The sequence below is a fragment of the Rutilus rutilus genome, assembly GCF_951802725.1.
Source record: "Rutilus rutilus genome assembly, chromosome: 12".
Lineage (NCBI taxonomy): Eukaryota > Metazoa > Chordata > Actinopteri > Cypriniformes > Leuciscidae > Rutilus > Rutilus rutilus.
In genome coordinates, this window is record NC_140217.1 from 36,610,791 (window position 1) to 36,636,748 (window position 25,958).

Genomic DNA, 25,958 nt, shown 5'->3' on the forward strand with positions numbered 1-25,958 from the left:
GTGAGAAATAAGAGTTGTAATTTAGACACAGTGATGCAATTCTTGTAAAATCAGAACACAGTTTTTTTTTGTAAAATAATACATTCAAAAGAGATCTCCTGGTGTAAGAATCGATTTCAGATTTTTTTCATAATGTTGAAATGTTTTTTTTTTTGTGTGTGTGTGGTGGCAAATAACAAATGATCAGCATTTTGTTGTATCTTCAGTATTTTCACATCTAAGAAGGTATCTACAAAAAAACTAAATAAAACAACAATGCTATTTTGGTGGAAATGTTTTATCGTGGTCCATTTGTGTGGATTTCTCACCTGAAACTCATCTTTGATCTGGCTGGAGTTGGTCTGAGGGTCCAGTCTGCTGATGTTGTAGTAGATGGCTCTGAATTCACACACTGGGATAGCCGTGTTCCCACACAAACACGCTTCCAGAATGGCATCATGCACAAACACATACTGCTCCTGCAGAGAGAGAGAGAGAGATCAACACTTACAAAAAACACTGTGGTACAGCCTTGGTAAGAGATGCTAATATCACGGTGCTTATGAAATTCAGCACCACGGTGTGTGTGTGTGTTAGTGTGTATGATACATATATGGAAGCACTATGTTTTATGAATCATGTTTTGTGCTTGGTGTCCAACATTTTCTAGTTTGCCTTGTTCTTTCTCTGCTGTGAGCTGTTTTAAATTGTAATAATGTTTCACAATATTACTGTTTATATATACATAACAGTATGTGTGTGCGCTACAAATATATTTGAATATTATTGAATCAGTTTAAGATTTAAAAGTAATGCAATATCTAGATTTACAAGTCAACCATTTTGAAAGCACTTTTAATTATCTCACTGATTCTAAATGATCGTAGGTCATATGAGACAACCTCCCTTTTTTAATGATAAAAACAATAATCACAGCTCTAAAATAATTAAGGGTTTGATTTAAACTTTTACATCTTCAAACCAGCCAGTGTACATAATTCATGAACATCCAAACACATACGTTTCAGAAGCCCAAATTCGAGCTGAGAGTGAATGCCGCACAGCATCATGGCAAATCATCAGGGAAATATGGAGTCGATACCCCTCACAAACGTTCGTATGGAGCAGTGCATGAACATTGATGCAAGAACCGCAGTTCGCTGAAGGGGACTCCTGCCTCAGGGACGTTTTATATTGATTTAAGCGTTGCAACCTCTGATGCTAAAGTCCTGTGGCGACAGCAGCATCCCTCGAAACTGCTTCAACCGCTGCCTTAAAAATGAGATCAAGGGGGCTAATATTAAACTCCTTCCTAAACCCCAGCCCCACATATTGGCCCGAATTATCCATATTTTAGCTCAACAATGCCTCCGGCTTAAAGGTTTGAATGCTAATGTAGGCCTTTGATCCACGCTAAGCTACAGTCAAGCTGAGCTGACCTCTCGTACCTATTACTCCATAACCTGGTGAGCACTTCTGCAGAGGTCTGAGGACAAAAGACGAGGAAAAAGCCTTTTAAAAGATTAATTGCTGTGTGTTGTGTCTGTGGAGGATTATCTTTGAATGGAGCTGCAGGCTGACACAAAGTGCCTCCCAGAAGCCATTATCACCGCCACTGTGTTTAGTGTTAGCCCTTTAAAAGCATGCTGTCCTCACAGCAAAAACCTGGAATATCTGAATAGAGCGAATAAAACAGCACGTTGATTTGATGTAGTATGTGATTTAGCAATTTATTATTATAAATGATTTATAATAATAGTACATTTATAAAAGTAATCAAATGTATCCAAAATGTTATATTATTTACAATAAAAGTCATTTAGTATTATACATAGGCTAATAATAATTATACTAAATAATAATTAGTGCAAGAAGGTTTTTCATGTCAAATGAGGCTTAAAGAGTTTTTAAACAGTTAACACTAGAGTCAAAATATGAAGAGTAAATTAATAAATAAATAAATGTATTAATTTATACTTACAGTGTATAATTATTGCTTTGTTGCATTTTAAAACAGTGCAATACTAATTTTCATCCACCACTAGGGGGCATGCATTTAAATTCCAATATTCAGTAAATTCTGCCTGTCATGGTCTGGGCAATTTCATGTTCAGGCTGTTTTGATGTTATAGTGTGTGGATTAATGTAGGGAAAAGAAAGGTTATCTAAGTTTTAAGTTGAAAAAACAGATGGCTTCAATATCATCTTCATAAAAGGCTATGCGAGTAAGCGAGTGAGGTTGCAACTGAGTGTTGAAAGTAACACATTTTTTTTTTAAAGAAGTACGACAAGTTTCTTTGTTTTCCCATTTATTGACTGGCAGCTCTCCTGTCCTCATGTTGAGAGAAATCAGGAGTAAGTGCAGAGGCGTTGTGTGAGCTGTGTGAACATGAGGATTATTGTATTTCTGGACTAAATGTGAGCAGGCATTCGCTCATCTCACTCAAACTTAATAAAAACAGTGAAATGCAAACTGAGAATATTACACAAATCTGCAATAATTAAATATGTTAACTTACATATGTATTTAATCACTTTATTATCCAATGTGTTTGCTGCTGACTTTTTAAAAAAGTAACCAAGTAATGTAATTAGTTACTTTATTTGGGAGTAACACAATATTGTAACGCATTACTTTTAAAAGTAACTTTCCCCAACACTGGCGACTGAAAAGTACAATAGTGACACTGGATAGTAAACGACTGCATTAGTGAGACTGAGTTTAGTGAGTGAATAATTAAGAAAGTGAACGAATTATTAATTTAGCAAATGATTAAATAATTCAATGAGTGAGTATCTAAGCACAATCTGCTTGCCTGAACGACAAACTCTGCGGTGAAGTTGTACAGGGTCATGTAAGATACACGGTGAAACAGTGTTGTTCAGGGCTGTAGGGCTGCTCACCTCAGTCTGGACCATGTTGACTCTCTGTGAGCGCAGCTCTCTGATGCAGTTGAAGATGTCCACTACACCCTCACTCTCTGCCATGTCCAACATAATGTCCACTGCAATGAAACAGCCTGTTCTTCCAGCACCAGCACTGCGGAAATTACAGAAGGATGAGATTCTTCTAACTGCATGATAACCTTCCACCAGCTCCATTTCTGATGGAAGACTACACTGTGATGGAGAGGACAGATCTAAATTCTCATTTTAAAATATTAAATGAAAAGACAACTTAATAAATGTATATTAAATTGTATAAACTACATATTATATTAATTTATATTAAGACAATATTAATAAATAACTCATTCATTAATTTAATAATTCATTCGTTTTTATTATAGCTGAAAAGCAAAAATGCATTTGGTTTGATGTCATGGTGGAGACTTTCCATTGAATACTATGGTTTTATTTTCTATCAATGAACATTTCCACAAAAATATTGAGCAGCACAACTGTGTTTAACATTAATAATAATAAGAAATGTTTATTGGGCAGCAAATCAGCATATTAGAATGATTTCTGAAGGATCATGTGACACTGAAGACTGCTGCAAATTCAGCTTTGATCACTGGAATATATTACATTTTAAAATATATCACAACAAAAACCAGTTCATTTAAATTGTAATAATATTTCACAGTATTACTATTTTTTACTGTATTTTTAATTAAATAAATGCAGCTTTGGTGAGATTAAGAGACTACTTTCAAAAACATTAAAACACCTTAATGTTTCCAAACTTTTAACCGGAAGTGTATACACACTATACACACACAAAACTGTTCAAAAGTATGGGTATTTTTCATAGAAAATAATACTTTTATTCAGCAAGGATGCATTAAATTGATTAAAAGTGACACAAAGACATTATAATGTTATACCTAACCTACAGAAAATTATTTTGCTTTTTTTTTTTTTTATAAAGGCATGTGTATTTAAAGCATTCTTCTCGCAGGAACTGCTGGTCTCCACAATCTACGCAATTTAAGATTTTACTATGCTTCTGGGGACATTCGGTCCTCACAACATGGATAAAACCTGACCCACACACACAACACATTCATAAGGCGGAGATTTCTGCTAGGATCCAAATGTTAGGTGTTACGAAAACAAGGTTCTGGCAGACCAAGATGCGTGTGTGTGAGAGAGAGCATTTGGACAGAAGATGTGCTATCAGTCACTCCAAAACGGCTCTCACACACACACACACACAGAAATACAGAGCAGCTCCACGGTGCCACAGATTGGCCGTCACTCACAGTGATTAATGGTGCGAGTGGTAAACAACTGACAGAAAGAAAGCAAGGGACGGAGAGGGAAAGAGACAGGGAGGATGTCCTTTACACCTCACATCTTCAGTCACTCATTCACTATTATTATTATCATCCCCGAATTGCCATAAGATACAAAGTGTTCATTAGTTCAATGTGCCCAAAATTATTATTTTTTTTGTTTTGCTTGTGTTCCTTTTTAAGGAATAATACCTAAAATGTTCTGTCATTTACTCAGCCTCATGTTTTAAATCGGTAAGACTTTCTTTCTTCAGTGGAACACAAAAGGAGATGTTTAGTAGAATGTCTTGGCTGCTCTTTCACATACGTTTAAGTAAATGACAGACACTATCAAGCAGCAAAAATGACAATAGAGCTTCATTAAAGCACCATAACAGTAGTCCATATCACTCATAAGTCTTTAGAAGTCATATGATAGGTTCTTGTTACAGTCCAAGATGTAACATTATTCACTGGTAATCTTCCCCTCTGTAAATCTTACATTTTAAATATGGCACATCAGTTTGTTGGGTCAGGTTTAATACAGTGAGCAACATTATTGGTTCTCAAAATACCTCATTATTGACATCAAACCTGTTGTGAGCAGCCAAGACATTCTGCTATAAGTCCTTTAGTGTTCCTCAGAAGTAAAGACAGTTTGTAACGTTCTGAAAAACTTGCTTGAATCAAAATCTTAATCTCTGCACCAGGAGCACTTGACACTTGGGCTAATCTGTTCTGGAAGTTTCTTCGTCACATCTGCTTCGTCTCCGGCATTGCAAGGCCGACTGCAAATTTACACTGCCACTTCACAGTCTCCTGCTGTCACCTTTCATTCCCAAACCTTCTTCCCAAACGGCTCCCAATTACTCCCCACAATTGTGAGTGCGTTTCTATCTATCCATGCATCCATGATGCGGACAGATTAATGGGTGAGTGTCTATCCATGTGCCGAAACGTCCAACATTTGTGAATGTGTCTGAAATGAATATGAATATGTGTGAAAATCATCGTTTCTCTTGTAACTCCCTGGGTTCTTTTCCTGTTACGTGTAAAATTAGTTATAATAAATAATTTATTTTATTTATGGGCGCCTTTCAAGACACTCAAATAATACAAATAATAAGATACATGAACAATAAAAAGAAATGAATACAAAAAAGCTGTATCAAACAAGTTATTCTGTCAGATGAGCATGTACCTGTTGAGCAACAATTTTTACCAATCATTTAGAAAGAAAACGTAAATTCGAAATGGGTCGAACAGGTTCTGGGTAATTATGATATCCGCACCAGGTTTCTTAAGTTTGGGAGTTATAGCTGCTACTTTAAGGGATGAAGGAATAATAGGAATAATATTAAGGGAAGAATGTATGATTTGAGTTATCAGGACTTAACCAGATGTGAATAGGATCAATAGGACAGTTCTTCTGGACTGCCAAACATTTGAGATAAAATAAATGTGTTTCATTAAATACAGTTAATGAAGTCAATTAATTTACCTAATTTCACATTAAAACAGTTCCACTTTGTTCTGATCTTTTACTAAATACTCATGGGAATAAAATAGCAGCAGTATCTGTGTCCAACACAAACACAACAATCCTGTACTCATACTCTCGTTTATCAGTAAACGATGGAGAAGAGCTTCTGAAGGGCAATGTTTGTCAGGCGCTATTTAACATCATGGAAGCTTAACACAAATAAAATATCATCTACCAGAAAATTAAAACACTTGTGGGTGGGCAATGTTATTTTTATATAATTTATATACTATTACAATACTTATTATATTATATAATATTTTGAATTACTTTTGTTTTTAATATTTTCATTTAAGTTTAAGTTTTAGGAAATGTGCTTTTTCATTTTTATTAGTTCGTTTTCATTTATATTTCTTTCTTGCTTTAATTCATTTTAAATTTTTTGAGATTTACTAATTTTAGTACTTAAATTTACACTTAAACAAGACATTTGATTTCGGTTACACTCTATTTTTAGGTGTCTGTGTTACAGTATAATTATACATTAAGTACTGAGTAATAGTAATTATCTACACTTACTATAGGGTTAGGAATAGGTTTTGGTTTAGGGTTAGTCGCATGTAACTATGCATAATTTATAGTTATTACTACAGTAACTACAAGTACCGTGGAATAATGACACTGTAAAATAAAGTGTTACATTTATTTCTAATAATTAAAATGTTTTTTAATAGTTTTACCCTAGCAACTGCATAGCCTTAATCAGCAAGTTTAATTCAATTTTTTTTGTGCAAATTTAATATATATATATGAAATGCATAATAAAAATTACTGTTTATGACATCACCTTGAAGATCAGCCTAAACAAACCTAAATCATTTAAAATTATAACTGGATATTTGTAGCAGCCACTGAAAGGCCTCAGAGAGTATGTCTAATTTAAATAATCAATGGATTTCTCGTTGTACATTCATAGTCACACTGTTAGCCCAACTTTACACCATACTTTGAACTTACAGTAAATGTATGTAAGAAAAGTGACAAAGGGACAAAAAATAAATAAAAAATAAAAATCAGGATAAGAACACACCTGCAGTGCACAGCGATGGGCCCTGCGTCTGGAGGATTGAGGAACTTGACCTGGCGGATGAAGCCCAGCAGGCCTGTGGCGTAGCAGGGAACGCCGTGATCGGGCCAGCTGGTGAAATGGAACTGCCGGATTTCCCGGATCTCGTGGTGACCCTTCTGCAAACAAGAGCATGTGGTGAGCTTAATATCTACAGGTGTCATCAACTGAAGGTAACAGGTATGTGATTATGGTAGAAGATGGGTAGGATTACGACACCCAATAAGTGCATGTCAATAAAAATCAACACCATGTAGTATGTTTTGCCAATAAAATACATTTATTGGTGAACCCTCTCATAATTAAGGTATCATGACGTCAATATGACACTGTAACTTAGTTCCCCAAAATGAGTGTAGCAAATGCGCTGAAAAGTCAGTCAGGGCCTCATGGTCAGTGTTTGAACCACAGCACAACATTACACATGTGGTTCGATCTGTGCGAGCGCTGAGGCTTTTCCACACACAGTGTTGTGTTACAGTAGAAACCTTTTCCCATTACTTCCTTACTAGCACTTAATGCTCTGATAAGCTTTTAATTATAATTTGGGTTTGAGAGCGGCGTAATCCATGCCTGGAGGTGCTGATACCACCAAGCGAGGACCCATGTAGCCGTTAAATGCGGCTTGTGTGCATTAGTGTGTGTGTCTGGAGAGTCGTAACTGAGCTGCTATAGATGATGAGAAGTACTGAAAGCTGAAAAAAAAAAAGAGAAGACGCTCTAAAGTCCAACTTGGGGATGAAATGCATACCTAGACACACAAGGACACTCAAGAATGATCATAAGAAAGAGTTAGCGTTATTTTTCCTCCCCCCAAATAAATAACATTTCACTTCGAGAAAATGATAAAAATGTCATTAACTGTCATTAAAATAATGACACAATGCAAAAAAAACGTAATGCAAATTATAATTTATAAAATATAATATACGTATAAATACACTTAAAAAGGTCTATACATATAAATCCTTAATAAAATAACTTCTAAATTAATTAATTATTACTTGGCATGCAATGTGACCCAGACATGTTTTCGTTAGATTTAAGGAGAAATATCGAGGGAGAAAATTTTCTCTGGAGAAATATCTGAGAATCAGAGATTTAAGCAAAAGTCCCCATTTGATATCCAGAAACCATCTCTTGTCATTTTCTGCTCGCACTCATTATGAAGCACAACTATGTGCTGAGAGGAGGATGTACCCTAACAACTCTCTTTCAAAGTTGAGGAAGCGTTTGAGAGGCAGCAGCCTCGTGAGACAGATGGATTGAGTGATTTAAGAAAGTTGCTGATGACATGCTGTTCCATACCGCGTTCTCCCCCTCAAAAACGACTCTCAGACACTAATTTCACCCACTATCAAAGCTTCCCTACATCTGTTCTGTTTGGATTACAACATTCAACAACAAAACTCTACCGTTCCTAAGAGCTTTCTTTGCGATTTACTTTCATTGCAAAATATTGTCTGTTGGCTTTTGTTGAGATCTTGTAAAGTTTGTTTGTTAAAACATTGTGGTTAGGTTTTTTTTTTTCCTTCAATTTATGCAGATCTGACATCAAGCTGTTCCTGTATAATAATAACAATAAAAGTGATTGAGTGAGAGATGCATTATGAGCTTAAACACAAGCTGATGGTTCATATGGTATGGATGAACATAAGTCTGGATGAACATAAGTCTGGATGAGGAGATGCATGCAGAGAGTGCTGAAAAGTTTTATTTCTGAATGTACTTGCGAAACAAAATGCATTAGTTTTCATATTTTGAATCAAGTTGATTTTTCCTATCCCATTGGCAGTTTTAATAAAAAAATGGTTATATATATATATCATTCTAATATTTTCTTTTTAAATATTCTTTTTTGTTCTCTTCTATAAAATTGCATATTAAATTACATATAGGCACTATATTATCAAACAGTCTCCATTTAGCAAAATTCCATTTTGGAAGCATTACTGTAAACAAACTGAGAACACCTGAGCAATGAAAGAGCAACCTCTGAGCAAATTGAGAGACATTTCTTTTGTATGGAGTACAGATGGAGGATGGGTTTTTACCTTCTGAACAGTAAAAGTCCTGATCACATATTCCGCAAGAGGCTCCGTTTCGATCAGCGTCACTTTGATGTCTCCGTACACCTCGGTCTCGTCAGGCCAATACCGCACACATTTCACCTTTACGGACACATACGTACACATTATAACACAACACCTGCATCTTAATTTGTTTCGGTATTACTCTATTTTACAGCAAGGTCTAAGTCAAGTCGGCATTTGCAGAAACAAGTCCCTGATGACATTTGAAAACACAGAGAGGTGTAATTGGCCACCTGTCAGAGAGGATGTTATCTCTGAATGAACAACCCCTGTGGTCCGAGTTCACTGGAGCCAATCATTGAACACCGCTCAATTATACTCATTGTGACATCAAATGGCTCTCGTTGGGGATATTGTGAAGGACTTGTGCACCTAATTGTGCTCCATTTTAGGATGTCCTCCAAAATGCTTGACTCACTCGTTTAAAGTTCCCCTTGTATATACAGAAACATCCTTCTATACGATTTCCGCTTGCATTTACAATAATTGGTAGATCATTCACACAAACTACACTGTAAAAAATATATATGATCAGTAAGTTATGACAACATATGTTTTTACATTGCTTTAACAATTTTTTTTGTCATTTCATGTAATTTAAGTTGAAATGACTTAAACATCCAAGTTGATTGTACTTAAAAACAGTCAATTCATTCAAGGCAGCAACCTTTTTGTGTTCGGATGGAACCCACAACCATGACGTCGATTGCTATGCTTTATTCTTTGAGATACAGAAACATATTGCACGTTTGCAATGATTTCTTGCTAGATGCTACTTCTAAAACACATTGCGCAAACATGCACCTCACAGATTTATATATTTGCGTGTTGTATTTAATGTTGACACACTGCTAGACCGTAGTTAAACGTGTAGCAATTGGAGGAGCGCTTTGTAAATAACATTCTTAATCCTGTGATATTTATTAAGGAAAGAGATAATTACAAGAACCCTACCCTGCCCACTTCCACCAGGTTGGTTACCATGACGATACTGGCAGAATTCTCTTGCCAAATCATCCTCCAGAAATCCCTCACGGTCTCCTGCATGGGGCCTACAAGAGAGGAGGAGGGACAAATTTAGAAGCAAACCACCACCAAGATCACGCAACACTCACAAATCAACTAGAAATAAGATGCAATGTTTCTTTATGGATTCACAAACAGTCCCTGAGGGAAACAGTAGTTCATGCTAGTATATCCTGGGTTGATCTTTCTGGTGACCAATACAGTTGAAGTTAATTAAGCAGCATGGTGGAATACAGCACACTAACAGTGAAAGCTACTTCAAAACTAATCTAGTTAGTAATTTGCATTTTTACAGTTGTACTATAAAATCTAATTCATTTTAATAACTTTTTTTTTTTTAGTTGCAGATGCACTAACTCCAGTTAAACTATACTTAAACTAGTAAGCTACACTGACAAACACTACCTACTCTGATACTATTAAAGTGGGCAATATCTTTTTAAATATGAAATACTAAAAACAATGACATACTTTATATTATATTTTATTTAATATTTTATGTACCTTGCATATAATCAAAAGGATCTCAATTAGGGTGACATTTTACTTAATTTACAAATATTTTACACTAAATACAACTAATAGAAGCAGAGTAAGCATTCAAAACCCAACATAATAGCTGCGTCCCAATTCAGAGGCTGCATCCTTCGAAGGCCGATTGCGTCACTGCGGCTCGGCGAAGGCTGTCCCAATTCAATGGCTCCTTCAAATGTGTCCTTTGTTTCCAGTGCGTTGAAGGATAACATCCTTCACGGCCTTGTCTACCCCAGAATTCATTGTGCGCCAGAGACGACAAGATGTTTTTGAGAGAAATTGCCAAATTACACTTTTAAACGCAAGTATTGGGTTTCAACTTACTCAAATATTGACTCATATCTTACTAAGATGAGATTATATATAATTTATACTCTTTATTATATAGAAATGGACCATGGTGAACATATTTTGACAGTTTGTGAACCCTGTTTTGTTTTTAGACAGTTTAATATAACTTTCAAAAAAGTCCAGTACAAACGTTACTGCCACTCATCAATGACAGCTGTCACAGTTGCTAGGCCACAAGAACAATTCTCCATAGGCTAAACCGTCCCATTTAACAACGCTCAGTCCGACCTTCATGGCCCTCGAAGGATACAGCCTCTGAATTGGGACACAGCTATAGTCTTTTAAATGGGTCATGAGACATCAAATGTGCCTTGATCTTTTGACAAATAAGATGTCTTTGTACCAATTCAAAAATCCTCCTCATTACAAACAAAGCTTATTTAATCAAGCTCTGAAAACGGCTTGTTTTGATATTTGGGGATCTGTGACATCGCACGGGCAAATTCATTTGCATTTGACTGTCATCAGGCAAAGACATTGACAAATTCATTCATCAATCATACATCATTGCCCACTGTTATTCAGACGCTTAATGGCTGACATTCGCCTCCACTGGATGTGAGCGTTGTGTCGCGTCACGTCAAAAGAAAATAGAAAACATTATAATCACTGACGCTGTCTACAATGGATACAGTATACAGATGCGCGTTCAGTTTCTAAAATATTCCATGCACTCGAGTCTGTCGACAGCAGGACAAATGGAAGAGTGAAAGAACGTTCGCTTTGACGTGTCCATTTTAAACAGCTCGTTCGCATCTCTGTACAGACTTAATCTAGGATGTTCTAATTAATCATATTTTTTACTTTGAATATATCAACATAGATGTGTAGATTGCGTTCATGTCAGAAGAGTTCTCTTGGTTTTGTTAATTACCTTGTGTGGCTATGTAGTGCCTTGGTCTGTGGTAGCCCTGGGAAACAGAATGAAAAAGGAAGATGAAAATTATTCAAATGAAACTAATTTCTCTACCTGCTCAAACCACATGCAACAATGAACTTGCATAAAGACTTTGTTTGAATCCAATTCAGCACTCAATGAGACATTATAATTTCACCTTTCTGATGCCTTTGGTTCATTAGCATTTTAACCACTGTGAAACAAACTGGCAACCAATGTAGCTTTGCTCCTGTCAAGCTTTTAAAGCATCGCTGCAGTTTACGACCGGGTCTGTGGTACGACGGAGAACATAATTGTTTTATTATCAGGAATAAGATTGGGTGGCCTGATTATAGCTGCTGCGGGGCGAGAAGCCTCGCGCTGAAGCATATCTGCACATGTTTACTCTCCATTTTGTAATGATCACAATCATATCGACTGTGTCTTTATGGTGTTCAGATCAAGTTAGTGGATTTAGAGGAGCCAGGGAAGCACTTTCATTCGAGCTGTCGCTAGCTGTGGACATGGAGCGTAGAGTCATTTGCAGCAACTCAGAAGAGCGTTTAAGCGCAGAAATCCACTGTATCTTTTATTTGTTGTAAGTGAGGCTCTCGGAAGCGTAACACATAAATGATGCATTAATCTACTAAGCCCTTCTTTGACAGCAAAGACTGAAGTTGTTCTGGCATTTTAAGGTGGTTGCGCAAGACACATTTTAAAGGTCATTAATATTATATTCAAACTTGAAGATCATTATTTCTTTATCAGCATATACTAAGCTTGTTTGATGTTTAAGTCAACTTATACATATACAAGAAACAAACATATACTGTACCAGAAATCTGGATATATGAATATACATCACCGTTCAAAAGTTTGGGGTTGGTAAGATTTTGTTATATTTTTGAAAGAAAGTCTCTTATGCTCACATAGTAAAACACACTAAAAACACAGTAAGTAACAGTAATATTGTGAACTATGTTTTACAATTTAAAATAACTTTTCTATTTGAATTTGAATTTTAAAATGTAATGTATTCATGTGATGGTAAAGCTGAATGTTCTGCATCATTACTCCAGTCTCACATGATCCTTCAGAAATCATTCTAATATGCTGATTTGCTGCTCAAGAAACATTTCTGATTATTATCAATGTTGAAAACAGTTGTGCTGCTTAATATTTTTGTGGAATCCATCATAATTGTTTTAAGGATTCTTTGATAAATAGAAATAACATGAAATTTGATCAAATTTTGACATTATTTGAGGCTCAGAAAACGAACAGTTATGTCTGGGTGAACGTGATTTCACCAAGTACAACATATTCCTTGATCAACATCTTTGTTAATCCTGGAACAACACCACAGTCAACCAATCAGATTTGAGGGACAGGTTTACAGTTTATGTCAGGTTAAGGCTTGCTCCTACATCACCAATCATTTCCCTCTGATTTTAGGTTTAGGGCTAAATTTTCAGACAGGAATGTTGTTCTAGGATCAACAAAAATGGTCAAGTATGCGGAATGCATATGTGTCATACTCACATCTATATAGTTGGCGTTTATGTAGTCAGAGTGGGGGTCTCCCTCCAGCAGTTGCAGTCTGACACGAGTGTGATCGTCTGTGGGGTCAAATATTCACAGAAGAGCCGGTCTAAAGTTACACATACACTTTAAAGGGGAGCTACACACACATGAGCGGTCCAAGAACCACAACTCTTGTATTCACAATGCCATTTACCCATGACAGACGTTTTGTGTGTGAAAAATGTGTGTGAAAAATCCACGTTTTTGGTTTCCTCCAGGGTCAATCCAAACAAGGATTGTCAATTTGAGTATACCACTTTAATATAAGGCACAGTATGAGATCTATGCCAGCAATCCATTTCAACAAAAGACAACACGTTTAGTGTGATTTACCAATGGGGCAAATGAATTGTGTTTTTTGAAAAGACCTGCAAACCTCAGCATCTTCTTTTTATATATATTTTAAAGCACTAGTTTCTAAGCAACTCAAGTCTGGGTGCCCCAAGTTCAGCATTGCACTCTGAATTGAAAATGAGGATCAGACAATTTTCCCCATGTACAGTTAGTCAAATGATGTAATTGATTTAATTAATCCAGCACTGCCAATCTTCATCTTGTCTTCGCTATAAATACTTGACCTGCTCATGTTTAGCACGGGTACCATGCCTTTCCACCCTTGAAAGGTGAAGCTGCATGTCTTGGCAATTACGACGACACTTCTGGAAAAGTGGAAGAGGGTGGAAACGGAAAGAGAGGAGGGGTAAAGGAAAGGTCTGACACTAGCTCCGCAAACCCGTGTGGCGTTCTGCTTTGATCACATGGAGAATGCAAATGCGCTGTTGAGGCATGTCGACTCCAAGCCAACGGATGTTCTCTGATGGCAGGCAGCTCCACAGAATCCCTCCAGATTTCTCTCCGTCTTTCAGTTTATTTCATTCCAAGGAGAAGTAGGCCCGTGTCTAGAGCTGTAAGCGGGTCGTGAAGGTTGTTTACTTTCAGACAGCCCCTCCTTCCTGTCCAAACCTGCTGCGTTTCTTATTCTATCTGCTCAAAATTCACAGGCTTATATTTTTTTATTTTTTAACTTCAGACTTTCTTTATTTGCTCCTCCTCTCTCGTTCGCCTCACAAACATCTCAGCTGTCTCTCACCGGTGCTTTGGTCTGGCTGCTGACCTCTCTGCTCCCCGAAAGGGAACATACGTGAGGGAAGCAGAAAAGAAGGAAATTGAGGGATGCGGAAAGAGAGCGAGATGGGGCTAATTAGACGCCACCGAGTCAGTTGTCATAACAGCGAGCGCTCGGCAGGGTTCTTCTCCGCAGTGAGGGGCCAGACACAAAGCTCTAATTGGGAGAGAATGTCCAGACTACAGACGAGTGCTGTGATGCATGGGTACAGTAGCTCTGAGTCAGCCCTGCTAAACTATCCAGATGTCTGGATGATCACCTAGACGTTACAGTGACGTATGATGATGAGTAGGGTTGCGTCAAAGTTTGAACTTTGTACTCTGTGATTTTTGTACAACCTGGTACTTTTGCTTGTTTAAAAGAACCGCCCCAAAAATGTCAGCAGTCTCTTAATCAGCGCGTCCTCTCTGCTGCTCTTATATATAACCTCAGTGTGTGAGTGCATTATACACCTAAACAGCCTATTAAATCCCCGCTTGGCAGAAAAGAGTGTCAAATGGGCCAAGTGCTGTCGCACACACCTCGTGGCGTGAGAGCGAGGCACTCTAATCCAGTTTAATCCATTTCCATCCGCTCTGGGATAAGACGCTCTGCTCATGAAGTCTACCTGAGAGGGTTTAAGAAAGTAGCAGAAGTGTTTATGCGAACGCTTGAGCTTTGAGAGCTTGGTGTTAGGACAAGTGTCATCCTAATCTGAAAGAGATTCATTTCGGATGGTTAATTTGCACCAATGGCAACAAAAAGGATATATTTCCCCACATACACAGGACTTATTATTATAGAAATTAATTTCCATCTGTTATTCGCACCATTTTGAAACCTCAGATTGGTTTATATGACTAGCTAAAGGAAAGAAACATCACAAATGAGATCCATTTAAAATCTCAATTTGTTTCTCCTAGACAATAATGAGATTAAATGGAGCTCAAATAGAGACTCTTGCTGATCTTTTCCACTTTTGGAATGTTTTACTGAGAGAAAGACCCCATCTCACAAATATCTCAAATGCTCCTGAGGTTTTTCTCTTAAGGAAAAGGCAATTACAAGGCAGAGATTTGTTGATAGGCAGATGAAAAGTTGATACTTTTGATACTGAGCTATGAAAGAGCAACCTCTGAATATTGATGATGCCTAAATCGATTAATCCTAATAATGTAAATAAGGTATGCATCTGACTTGGTGTTTATTATTGGTTAAGAGCATTAATCGATGACGATAAACAAACAAACAAAACCAAGGGCATAATACACTACACTACACGGCTCATGTGAATGCTAATACTCTTGCTTTGGTCAATACATCAGAGGAGTTTTTTTTTTTTTTTTTTTACCAGAAAGACTTCAAGGGAACATGATGATTCTGGCAGCACTACGTGAAGGGAATAAATGTCAGAATTTTAGGGAGCTCAGAGAGAAGAAATGAGAAGGTGTCTTCATCCAGACACATGGATCCACACATGCAGAGCACTTAAAAGAGCAAGACACGCTCTCTTCTGTGTTTGGACTAATGAAGACGAACAACCTGGACATTTATTATTCAGCAGGTGCCTTACCTTGCATATTTTAACCTCAGATCCACAAAGGAAATTATACTAACTGTTTAAAATGAGTGACAGTTTGTATAATGAGCCAATGTGTGCTGGTTATCCGTTGGGGTTTCATCCCTCTTCATGGGATGATTGTGTGATGTTAGTGTTAGCTACATGAATTGCATCATGTGAGAGTTTTTTTTCTGTAAAACACCCGAATTTAGCTCATACTATGACATAAAGAACCATTTCCTCTGCACTACAAGTACAGCTAACAAATCGGGTAACAGCAAAATGATGCAGCCAGAAATAAAGATGATGTCATCATGTGCTCACCCCTCATGTTGTTCCAAACCTATATGACGTCTGCGGGACACAACAAAAAGATCTTTTGAAGAACGCTGTTCCAAACAACATTGGATCCATTGACTTTCACTGTAATAACACTGATATATTTTTCAAAATATCCTTTTTTGAAGTTAGACAGGTTTTGAATGACATGAAGGTAAGTAAATGATGACAGAACATTCATTTTTGGGTACACTATTCCTTTAACTACCCCCCCTTTTTATGTACTTCTCATAAATATACTTAAAATGATCCTTAAGTATACTTGAAATATACTAAGTATATTTGGCCTATAATGTACTGAATCTTTTGATTAAAAGTATAATTAACCATTTTAAGTACACTTGGCTTGTAGTTGTGTTTACTCTATTGATTGAATAGCCTATATAATACTTTTTCCCACATATTTTTACATGCTGTCTTATAAAAAATCCATAAAGTATACTTAAATATACTTGAACTTGAAGTATGCTTATTTTTTGTAAGGAAACTTGTCACAGCAGCCACTGTACCTATATTTCTACAGATAAAGTGTTGATTAAAAATCGCTCCATGTAATATTTGCATGTATTTCACTCATGAGAATATTTAAGAAATTAGCTTAGCAACAGGTTTAGGGCCAGGCTCTATTTGCTATTTGTGTTCCTTTACAAAAATAATGTTGTCTTGGCAACTAACTGAAATAACTACTAAAATTACTAAAACTGAAACAAACATTAAAGTAATATAGAAATATATTATATATAAAAAAAAAAACTACTACAAATGACAAAAGCACATATAACAAAATTACTAAAACTTATGAAAACTAAAACTATAAAAAAAGTCTAAATATGAACACATTATATAACACTTTAATACTCAATACTAAAATAACTCTTAATGGAACAGACTTTGCTTCAGGAACATTCCTGTGATGCCTATGCCTATTTTCTTCTGCTTTAAAGATCTGAGGGTTATCTCCCAGCGAATGATTATAACTTTTTGAAATTCGACATTAAATTCATGAAATTCCTGTAAAATACTTCAATTTCAACTAAGTACAGAGCTGCTATCTTGTTTGATATTTTTAGGTGCTGTTTTTTTTTTTTATTCATTCATTTAAAAACAAATGCAACAACAGCATTTAACATGAATGAAAAGGAGCAGAAAGAAGTAAAACTTATAATGTCTGCCCCCTATCACCACAAAATCATTTACAGTTCCAGTCATTTGAGCTGTCTCATGCAGCCGTCTCTTTTTCTAAGACATCAAAACATTCCATTTTAACATTCCATTACCAAGCTCTCTCTGTTTCACTGTGTGTCGTTCACCGTGATGTCATTGTCCTCAGCTTTGGGATCAGACCCTTAGCTATGCTGTGACTCATCCGTTCCTTTACAAACCTGCTGCCAAAGCATTTACTGCAATCTCAGTCCAAACAGAGCTTGCGAAAGTGCTCAACAGCATGCATCTGTCAAACACCCTGTGCCAAATTATAGTATGCTCACTGTCTGTACATACCTCCCTCCCGACCATAATGGACGAAATATAATAATGAGGAATCATTTGGAAAAGATACAAAAATCTCAGTGTACACAGGGAAGGAGAAATTGGTTTTGAAGGTGAGCAAGAGTAAATACGAGCCGTCGTTCCAAACCACCCCCCCCTCATTCTCTGATATGTAAATGTTTGCCAATAACAGTTTATTTTGGGTGTAGAGTCTCGTGAATTATAGATGACCATATGGGCTTGAATGGCTGACACTGCCTGCTGAAACACTGAAGGGATGAGCGAGACTGGACAGATGTCTCTAATTGAAACGGCTTTCCTCGTCTCCCATAAATTGTCAAAGTTAATCAAGCAATGCACGGCCAATTTTGTTTGTGGGTTAATTTTTTTCTTGGCTCAGTTTGTAAGACATCGCTCCAATTTGGGGTGGTTAAACATGAATTCACATAATGAAATGCTTCACAAAACATCTTCCTCCTTTGGCTGGTTGACTTAAGACTTTTCAGTTACTTAAAAACCCATTTTCCAAGTCCAAATGCAATACAGTTTGATATTAAATGTAGTCACACATTAAAGCTAAAGTATGAAGCTATTATCATATATAGTAGGATGGGAACTATCTGCTTCAGAATATATATAATCATAATTACTATATCATTTTCATATTTTTACCATTTTTTGTGCTACTCTTTTAGTCAGTATGAGGCATACTTATTTAACTATTAATGAGATGTTTTGTTAAATGCAATATATTATTTTAGGCTAAAGTCACAGTTACAAGCAAACCAACGCCCTAGGCACATGGTGTTAAATAAAGCCATCAACATTTTCACTATTTTTCCACAAAAATGATCCTTTGTACTGATGAACAGCCTGATGGACAGTTTTCATTAGCAACTCGTATAATTAAGCGGGTTTAACTAATAGCAAATTCATCATAATACCCGCTGGCCATCAGCGACTGACAGGTTATTTCATTTAGCCCACTGTTTCATCTCATTTTAAGAGCGCCGTGGCAGTGACAACTAAATGATGTAGGAGAAATATATGTCAACAACTAGATATTACTGAATGCTGCTACATTAACAAAATAATTAACATGTTTTGACATTTGAAAGAATTCTTTGAAATACTTTTTTGTAAGAAGTGGTACAATATTGTGCAATAATGCGTTTTTTGGACATGGTACTACCTTAAAGCGCTGTAAATGTTGTAAATGAATATGCTCACAATTCCGTACCACACTATTTATCAAAAGTGCCATGATATTACTTTCTGACATCCTCACTGTAGCAGTGTACTTTCATAGTACTTTTCTTATTGTAAATATGATATATTAAAAACAGGGCATCTCACAGAATATACACTCACCTAAAGGATTATTAGGAACACCATACTAATACTGTGTTTGACCCCCTTTCGCCTTCAGAACTGCCTTAATTCTACGTGGCATTGATTCAACAAGGTGCTGAAAGCATTCTTTAGAAATGTTGGCCCATATTGATAGGATAGCATCTTGCAGTTGATGGAGATTTGTGGGATGCACATCCAGGGCACGAAGCTCCCGTTCCACCACATCCCAAAGATGCTCTATTGGGTTGAGATCTGGTGACTGTGGGGGCCATTTTAGTACAGTGAACTCATTGTCATGTTCAAGAAACCAATTTGAAATGATTCGAGCTTTGTGACATGGTGCATTATCCTGCTGGAAGCAGCCATCAGAGGATGGTCAGAAACAATGCTCAGGTAGGCCGTGGCTTTTAAACGATGCCTAATTGGCACTAAAGGGCCTAAAGTGTGCCAAGAAAACATCCCCCACACCATTACACCACCACCACCAGCCTGCACAGTGGTAACAAGGCATGATGGATCCATGTTCTCATTCTGTTTACGCCAAATTCTGACTCTACCATCTGAATGTCTCAACAGAAATCGAGACTCATCAGACCAGGCAACATTTTTCCAGTCTTCAACTGTCCAATTTTGGTGAGCTTGTGCAAATTGTAGCCTCTTTTTCCTATTTGTAGTGGAGATGAGTGGTACCCGGTGGGGTGTTCTGCTGTTGTAGCCCATCCGCCTCAAGGTTGTGCGTGTTGTGGCTTCACAAATGCTTTGCTGCATACCTCGGTTGTAACGAGTGGTTATTTCAGTCAAAGTTGCTCTTCTATCAGCTTGAATCAGTCGGCCCATTCTCCTCTGACCTCTAGCATCAACAAGGCATTTTCGCCCACAGGACTGCCGCATACTGGATGTTTTTTATGTTGTGCGTGAAAATCCCAGTAACTGAGCAGATTGTGAAATACTCAGACCGGCCCGTCTGGCACCAACAACCATGCCACGCTCAAAATTGCTTAAATCACCTTTCTTTCCCATTCTGACATTCAGTTTGGAGTTCAGGAGATTGTCTTGACCAGGACCACACCCCTAAATGCATTGAAGCAACTGCCATGTGATTGGTTGATTAGATAATTGCATTAATGAGAAATTGAACAGGTGTTCCTAATAATCCTTTAGGTGAGTGTAGAAATAAATAGTAATTTGTGTGATCGAGGTGATGAGGTGAAAGAAGCCCAAAATTTGACATTTTAGAATTTTAGAACACTATTTAGAATCCTTGTTGTTTCAGTACTCACAAGCGATGATATTGCCGTAGCGATTCTTGTTGCGGTTCTCGTCCTTCTTGGCAGTTTCCCATGGGGCCGTTTGTCCCTCAGCCAGACCCTGGAATCAAATCAAAAATACTTTCAAATCCAAATGTTCATCCATTACAGAGACTGTGTATACATACACAAATATAACTAAAAGACATATTAGAAGTTAAACTTTTCACACTTTGAGATGTTTTTCTGAAAAAGCAGGTCAGGTTAGGTGACTATTTTTCCTTGATATCACTGAAAGACTCTTGAGTGTGGAAGAGTCTGGTAATTGTAGACTCATTCTTTTGCCTTGGGGCAAAGACAAGACTCTGAAATTTCAGACAAGAGTGCTGAATGGTGGCCACTTAAAGCTGTAGTCCAATCTTCATCCTGTCCACCACACACACAAGACAAGCCATTTACTGTGACAGATCAAGAGAAACAACAGTGATCTGTGTCTGCATTAAAGAAAGACTTCATGGACAAAGTGATTCAAAACAAGCACATTTTAAAGATGAATCTGAGGGTTGATGCCGCAGTTAACCGAAGGCCTGTGAAATAACAGAAACAGAGATTCGGACGAAGATAAGAGTTCGTTCACAGAGCTCATGATGTGTCTCTTTTCTTTGCTTATGTTTTTCACATTTAATAAAAATTATGAAAATTCACCGGAAGGTTTCCATAATTGATAATGTTATTGACATGAGCTCACATACTGTCAGTCAAAGAACTCATTATAAATTCATTACCAGTTTGTATAATTAAGCGAGTTTAACTAATAGCAAATTCATAATAATATAACATAACATAAGATATTTCATTTGGCCCACTGTTTCATCTCATTTTAATACTGACAACTATATCTTTTAGGAAAATCACATAGTGAATTGTGCTGCTGCATTAATAAAAAAGTAATACTAAATAAATGAAAATGAAAGATCACACAAAAAATATCTATTTTTATATATAAAATTCTTATATAAAATGTTATAATTTTTTAATAACATATATAAAAATATCTATTTTGGTTCTCTTTTCATAGAGTGGATTTTACAGATTGTTTTAGTTGGGTGAATCAATCTGCATCAGATGGGGTCATGTATGTAGAAGAAATGTTTCTCTCTCCCTAGGCTGTATGATGCATCCCATCTGGAACTAGTGAAGCATCGAAGCCTGAACATAAAGACCGTATCATCTCTGCTGTACTGTTCCTTCACGTGCATTAAACATGATCTGGCACCTGTGAAAATCCAAACCTTACAAAACCTCATTTTTGTTGAACCTCTCTTTCATGTGCGAAATAAACATGATCTGGCAACCCTTCCAATAAATCAGTCACATTCCACTGCAGGGATCTGGCAACTCTGTCCATGGTCTCTTTATAATCACGGTACATTAAGGGTAACTGAGTCAGTTATAGCCAAACTCTGTGTCTGCCTGTCAGAATGTCATGCTAAAACTGTTTGAGGGCTTCTTAAATGAAGACATCTGGAGAGAATCGCTACACAAAAGGCCTTAAACCTTTGTCTTCTGGTAGTGAGCCAAACTTATTCTTCATTTGTTCTGTACTGGATTTCTCATGCAACCGCCAAAAATGCCTCTCTCGTCTTGTGATCTTCTGTTTTTGACGCTATTAAAGGTTTTAAAGGTGGGATCAGTAGTTTTTGAAAAAACACGTTTGAAAACTGTGTCGGACCGAGTACCAAAACACACCTGTAACCAATCAGCAGTGAGGGGCGTGTCTACTAATGATGGAGGAGAGAGCGCTCAGTGCACACAGCACAGACATTAGACGAACCACTACAGAAAGACAGATGGCAGATTAAAAAAAAAAAAAAAAAGAGGAAAATGTCTGCGGAACTTGAAATTAAAAAGAAGGCTTATGATCAGAGGTAGAACTCGTGTTAATATCAGAGAAGCTTGAGAGAACTCAAGGGGCGGAAAGGCCAAACATCGGACGCCGAGTTTGCTTTATTTCTTCTCGATAGGCGAGTAACATTGTTTAGCTTTGATTCACAGAAATAATATACGCTGGCCATTGCTCGAATATGCTCGTGTGTCATCTTTTCATTTGCGATCTTATTGTCATTCGCTTCAGCTATGAAAAAGACACATTCATTTCCACACCATATAAGCCTGGAGCATCTAAACCTCCTCCACTGTGTGTTTCAAGCGTCGGCTCCCAAAGTGTGTCTGAAAAGTAAGATAATATACTCCTAATATATGTTTGGTTCCTCATTTAGTGATCAATATAACCCCCTAATCTTGTTATAGTTGTACTATATTCGTTACTATGACTGTCATGCTCGCGCTATCGAGTTGATCATGATAACTTTGTGTTTTTGGGATGGGTGTTGATCGTCGTCTTCCACGTGAAACGGAGCTGAACCATTGACGCGTTAAAACACAAATTACTGCCAAAACACATTCGACGTGAATTACCATATAACACATTGCTTTCACTGATTGATGACATCATACCCTCGGCCGGCAGGCGCAGCAGATTCCGCCATAGTCGTTGCCTGGGTTACGGTCGCGTACGTAAGAGTGGGGTGGAGCTATCGAATTAGGGGCGAGATCCTTTTGGGGAAGTAGGGGTGTGTTAGTTTTGGTGATTTCAAATATCAACATTGGCAAAAAGTGTTACTCAAAAACTACTGATCCCACCTTTAATACTTCATAGAGGTGACAAAAAGACAGGGAACAAAAAACAAACAAACAAACCGCCTTTACTATGTGTGTGTGCACAAAGGCAGCAGACAAACTGTCAGACCTCTTCCAACCCCACATGATAACCATCATCTTCATCTCATTTCATAACCCTTACACACTTTCTATTGTTCATCACTTTGTTAGGTTGTTATCTAATGCAATGCCAATCACACATTAAATGTGTCTTAAATGTTGAAATACTTTATGGGACCACTGTAACCTTCTCCACTTTTTAATGTACCATTAACTACTCGCTTTTTCTTCTCTCTCTAACATGAGCACAGATGCAGGATCACACATCTGTCAGGCTGAGATTAATGATGCGATTGTGCTGACATACACACACAGGTGGCCATCATCAGCTTTTACCAACATGATCAGATCTGCATCATTCACTCCCTGTCCATCATATCTCATCCGTACCCTCTCCATCCCTTCTCAACGCTCTCTCTCTCTCTCTAGACACAGTAAAACACAGAAAACTTTCAGAACAAAATATATTTTTAAATGACTGATATACCCACTTGATATATTCATAATTGGGAAAATTATTTTGAACAACAGCCAACAATTTTAACCAATAACATGTTCTTAATTAAATTCATATATTAAATTAATTAAATTTTTTTAAATATGAACTTAAATTAAATGAACTTAAATTAAAATATTAAATTAAATCAAATGAGTCAGATTGTCTACTGATGAATCATAAAGTCCAGATTCAAAGCATTTTATAACACCTATCTGTCATGTGAGTGGATTTTAATTCATTAGCTAATCAGCTCATCGCTCTATTTTAGAGTGTTAAAAGGCAAAGTTAAATTATTGAGTAGCAGTAACATTAAAATCTCATTTACAGTAAAAAAAAAAATTCACAGTAAAACATGCAATATGGGAAATGCAGTATTTGCCCCTAATGTGCTCTCTCTCATATCAGCCAGTCACAAGCCAGTAAGCAAACACTCCATTCAACTCAGTGTAAATGTATTGAGCTTCTCCTCCTTCACTGCATATAGGAAAAATGACTTATTTCTGAGGCAAGGATAGAGATGGGCTGATGCAAAAAGCTGCCAACTTCATTTGCAGGAGGCTGAGAGGAACTTGTGAGGCAAATCAGGTTAGAAGAGAGAGGCGATAACAAAAAGGCGTTATAAAAACGTCTGCCTTGATGAATGACCCTTTAAACAAGGAGGCACGAGCTCTGGTGCTATCAGACTGCCTATGACAGGCATGAGCTGCCAGCAATACATCTATCTCATGTTTACCTCTACACTTCGGACGGCCCAAAACAGCCTATATAGGCCCATTCCAATTGTGAAATTAGGCTAGACCTATCCTAACTCTTAATAATCAAGTGATCCTGAGAAAGAGAAGAGGTTAGGGCTGACCTCTTTCTAGATCTCCTTTAGGCTTTGTGTGAAGCGCATTATCCTGAAGGCTAGATTTCTTTATTTGTGAAAATGTAAATTGGACAAAGTATATATACAGATCATGTACCGCAATTTTGATATGCATTCTGTTGTCTCCGAATAGTAAATCAGATGTATGACAGACATTTCTTCTTTAAAAATCCAATATCTTTGCCCTTTTAAAGATGCTCTCAATCCAGGTGATTGAAAATTTGGACGCAGAGAGCATTCCCACTTTAATTCAATGATATCTATTGTTGCCAGAGCTATCCATCAAGACTGGGTCTGAATACACAATAATAAGCAAAATATGATTTATACACTTAAATAAATTTCTCTGCTGAATCATGTTTATACACTCTTTTGATAGCCTACCTAAGACTATACCTACATTATTAAGCATGCTCAGAATAACTGATTCTAACATTCTGAATATGTTTACAAGGCAAAATATTCAGAACATGCAAACACTGCTTTCACTAATAATCTAATAAGTATGATCATACTAAAATAGTTACTACATGACAACATTTCTCTCATCTTGGAGGGCAAAAGGATCAAAAATTTCAAATAGTTATTTTTCAAGAACATATGGCCCCAAAAATGCAGAATTGTGAATCATCTTTTACTCACCCTCACATATTTATAGTCTGTTTGTCAAAAAAAAACCCCAAAACTACTTCATAGCTTCAGAAGACTTATATAGCTCAATATATATATATATATATACAGTATATAGTGCTTTATTTGATGCTTTAAAGCTCCACTCCCCATTCATTTTAATTGCGTGGACAAGAGTGGACAGATATCTCAAGCCTGTGTTTCACATAAGAAAGAAAGCGTTTAGAATGACACAAGGGTGAATAAATGAATTGTCATTTTTTAATGAAAACAAATTACAAAGTGAAACTGGAACTCACACAAAGCAGCTAATTCAAAGCCACAACTGGTAGGTAAAAATAAACGACCTTATCCTTCCTCGAGAGCAATTCAAGTTCTAAACAAAATGACAGAGCCACAACAATGCCAATGCACGCTTTCCAATCATAAAACAGTTTACCCTATTGAAACATCTGCAACTTAATAATGGAAAAAATCCACACAAAAAAACAAAAAAAAAACACATTTTTCTTTTCAAATGACAAGGAGACAATCTAACAGACGCAGTTTTTATGTTGGTGACCTTAGAGAATAAGCAAAGGAATTCTGTATTTGTTTTATTAAAGTGAACCGATCATTTGAAGAGACTGCAGACATAAGTTATCCTTCAAACTCGAGGTTGGCGTGCTTTTTTTAAAACTAGAGTATGACATGCTATTGACACAAGGGTCTTTGCATATTCCTACCCATACAATTTAGACAGTGAAAGATAATTGGTTTTATTGTCACGGGGATTGATGTTTTGTGAACCACTGTGTGGGCAGATTTTTCCTAG

The 25,958-nt window shown here is 36.9% G+C and overlaps 1 protein-coding gene across 10 annotated transcripts in view; it reads right to left on the reverse strand.

Annotated features, from left to right (window-relative positions):
- ptprt (protein tyrosine phosphatase receptor type T) overlaps positions 1-25,958 on the reverse strand; it is a 238,621-nt gene that overhangs the window by 12,411 nt on the left and 200,252 nt on the right. For all 10 annotated transcript variants that reach the window (XM_084425071.1, XM_084425070.1, XM_084425064.1 and 7 more), the window contains 8 exons: positions 20,400-20,487; positions 13,232-13,308; positions 11,687-11,723; positions 9,856-9,953; positions 8,863-8,979; positions 6,773-6,927; positions 2,884-3,019; positions 309-458 (listed from right to left, as the gene is read on the reverse strand). In XM_084425071.1, coding sequence (XP_084281197.1) covers positions 309-458; positions 2,884-3,019; positions 6,773-6,927; positions 8,863-8,979; positions 9,856-9,953; positions 11,687-11,723; positions 13,232-13,308; positions 20,400-20,487 — 858 coding nt within the window. The remainder of the gene's footprint in view (positions 1-308; positions 459-2,883; positions 3,020-6,772; positions 6,928-8,862; positions 8,980-9,855; positions 9,954-11,686; positions 11,724-13,231; positions 13,309-20,399; positions 20,488-25,958) is intronic.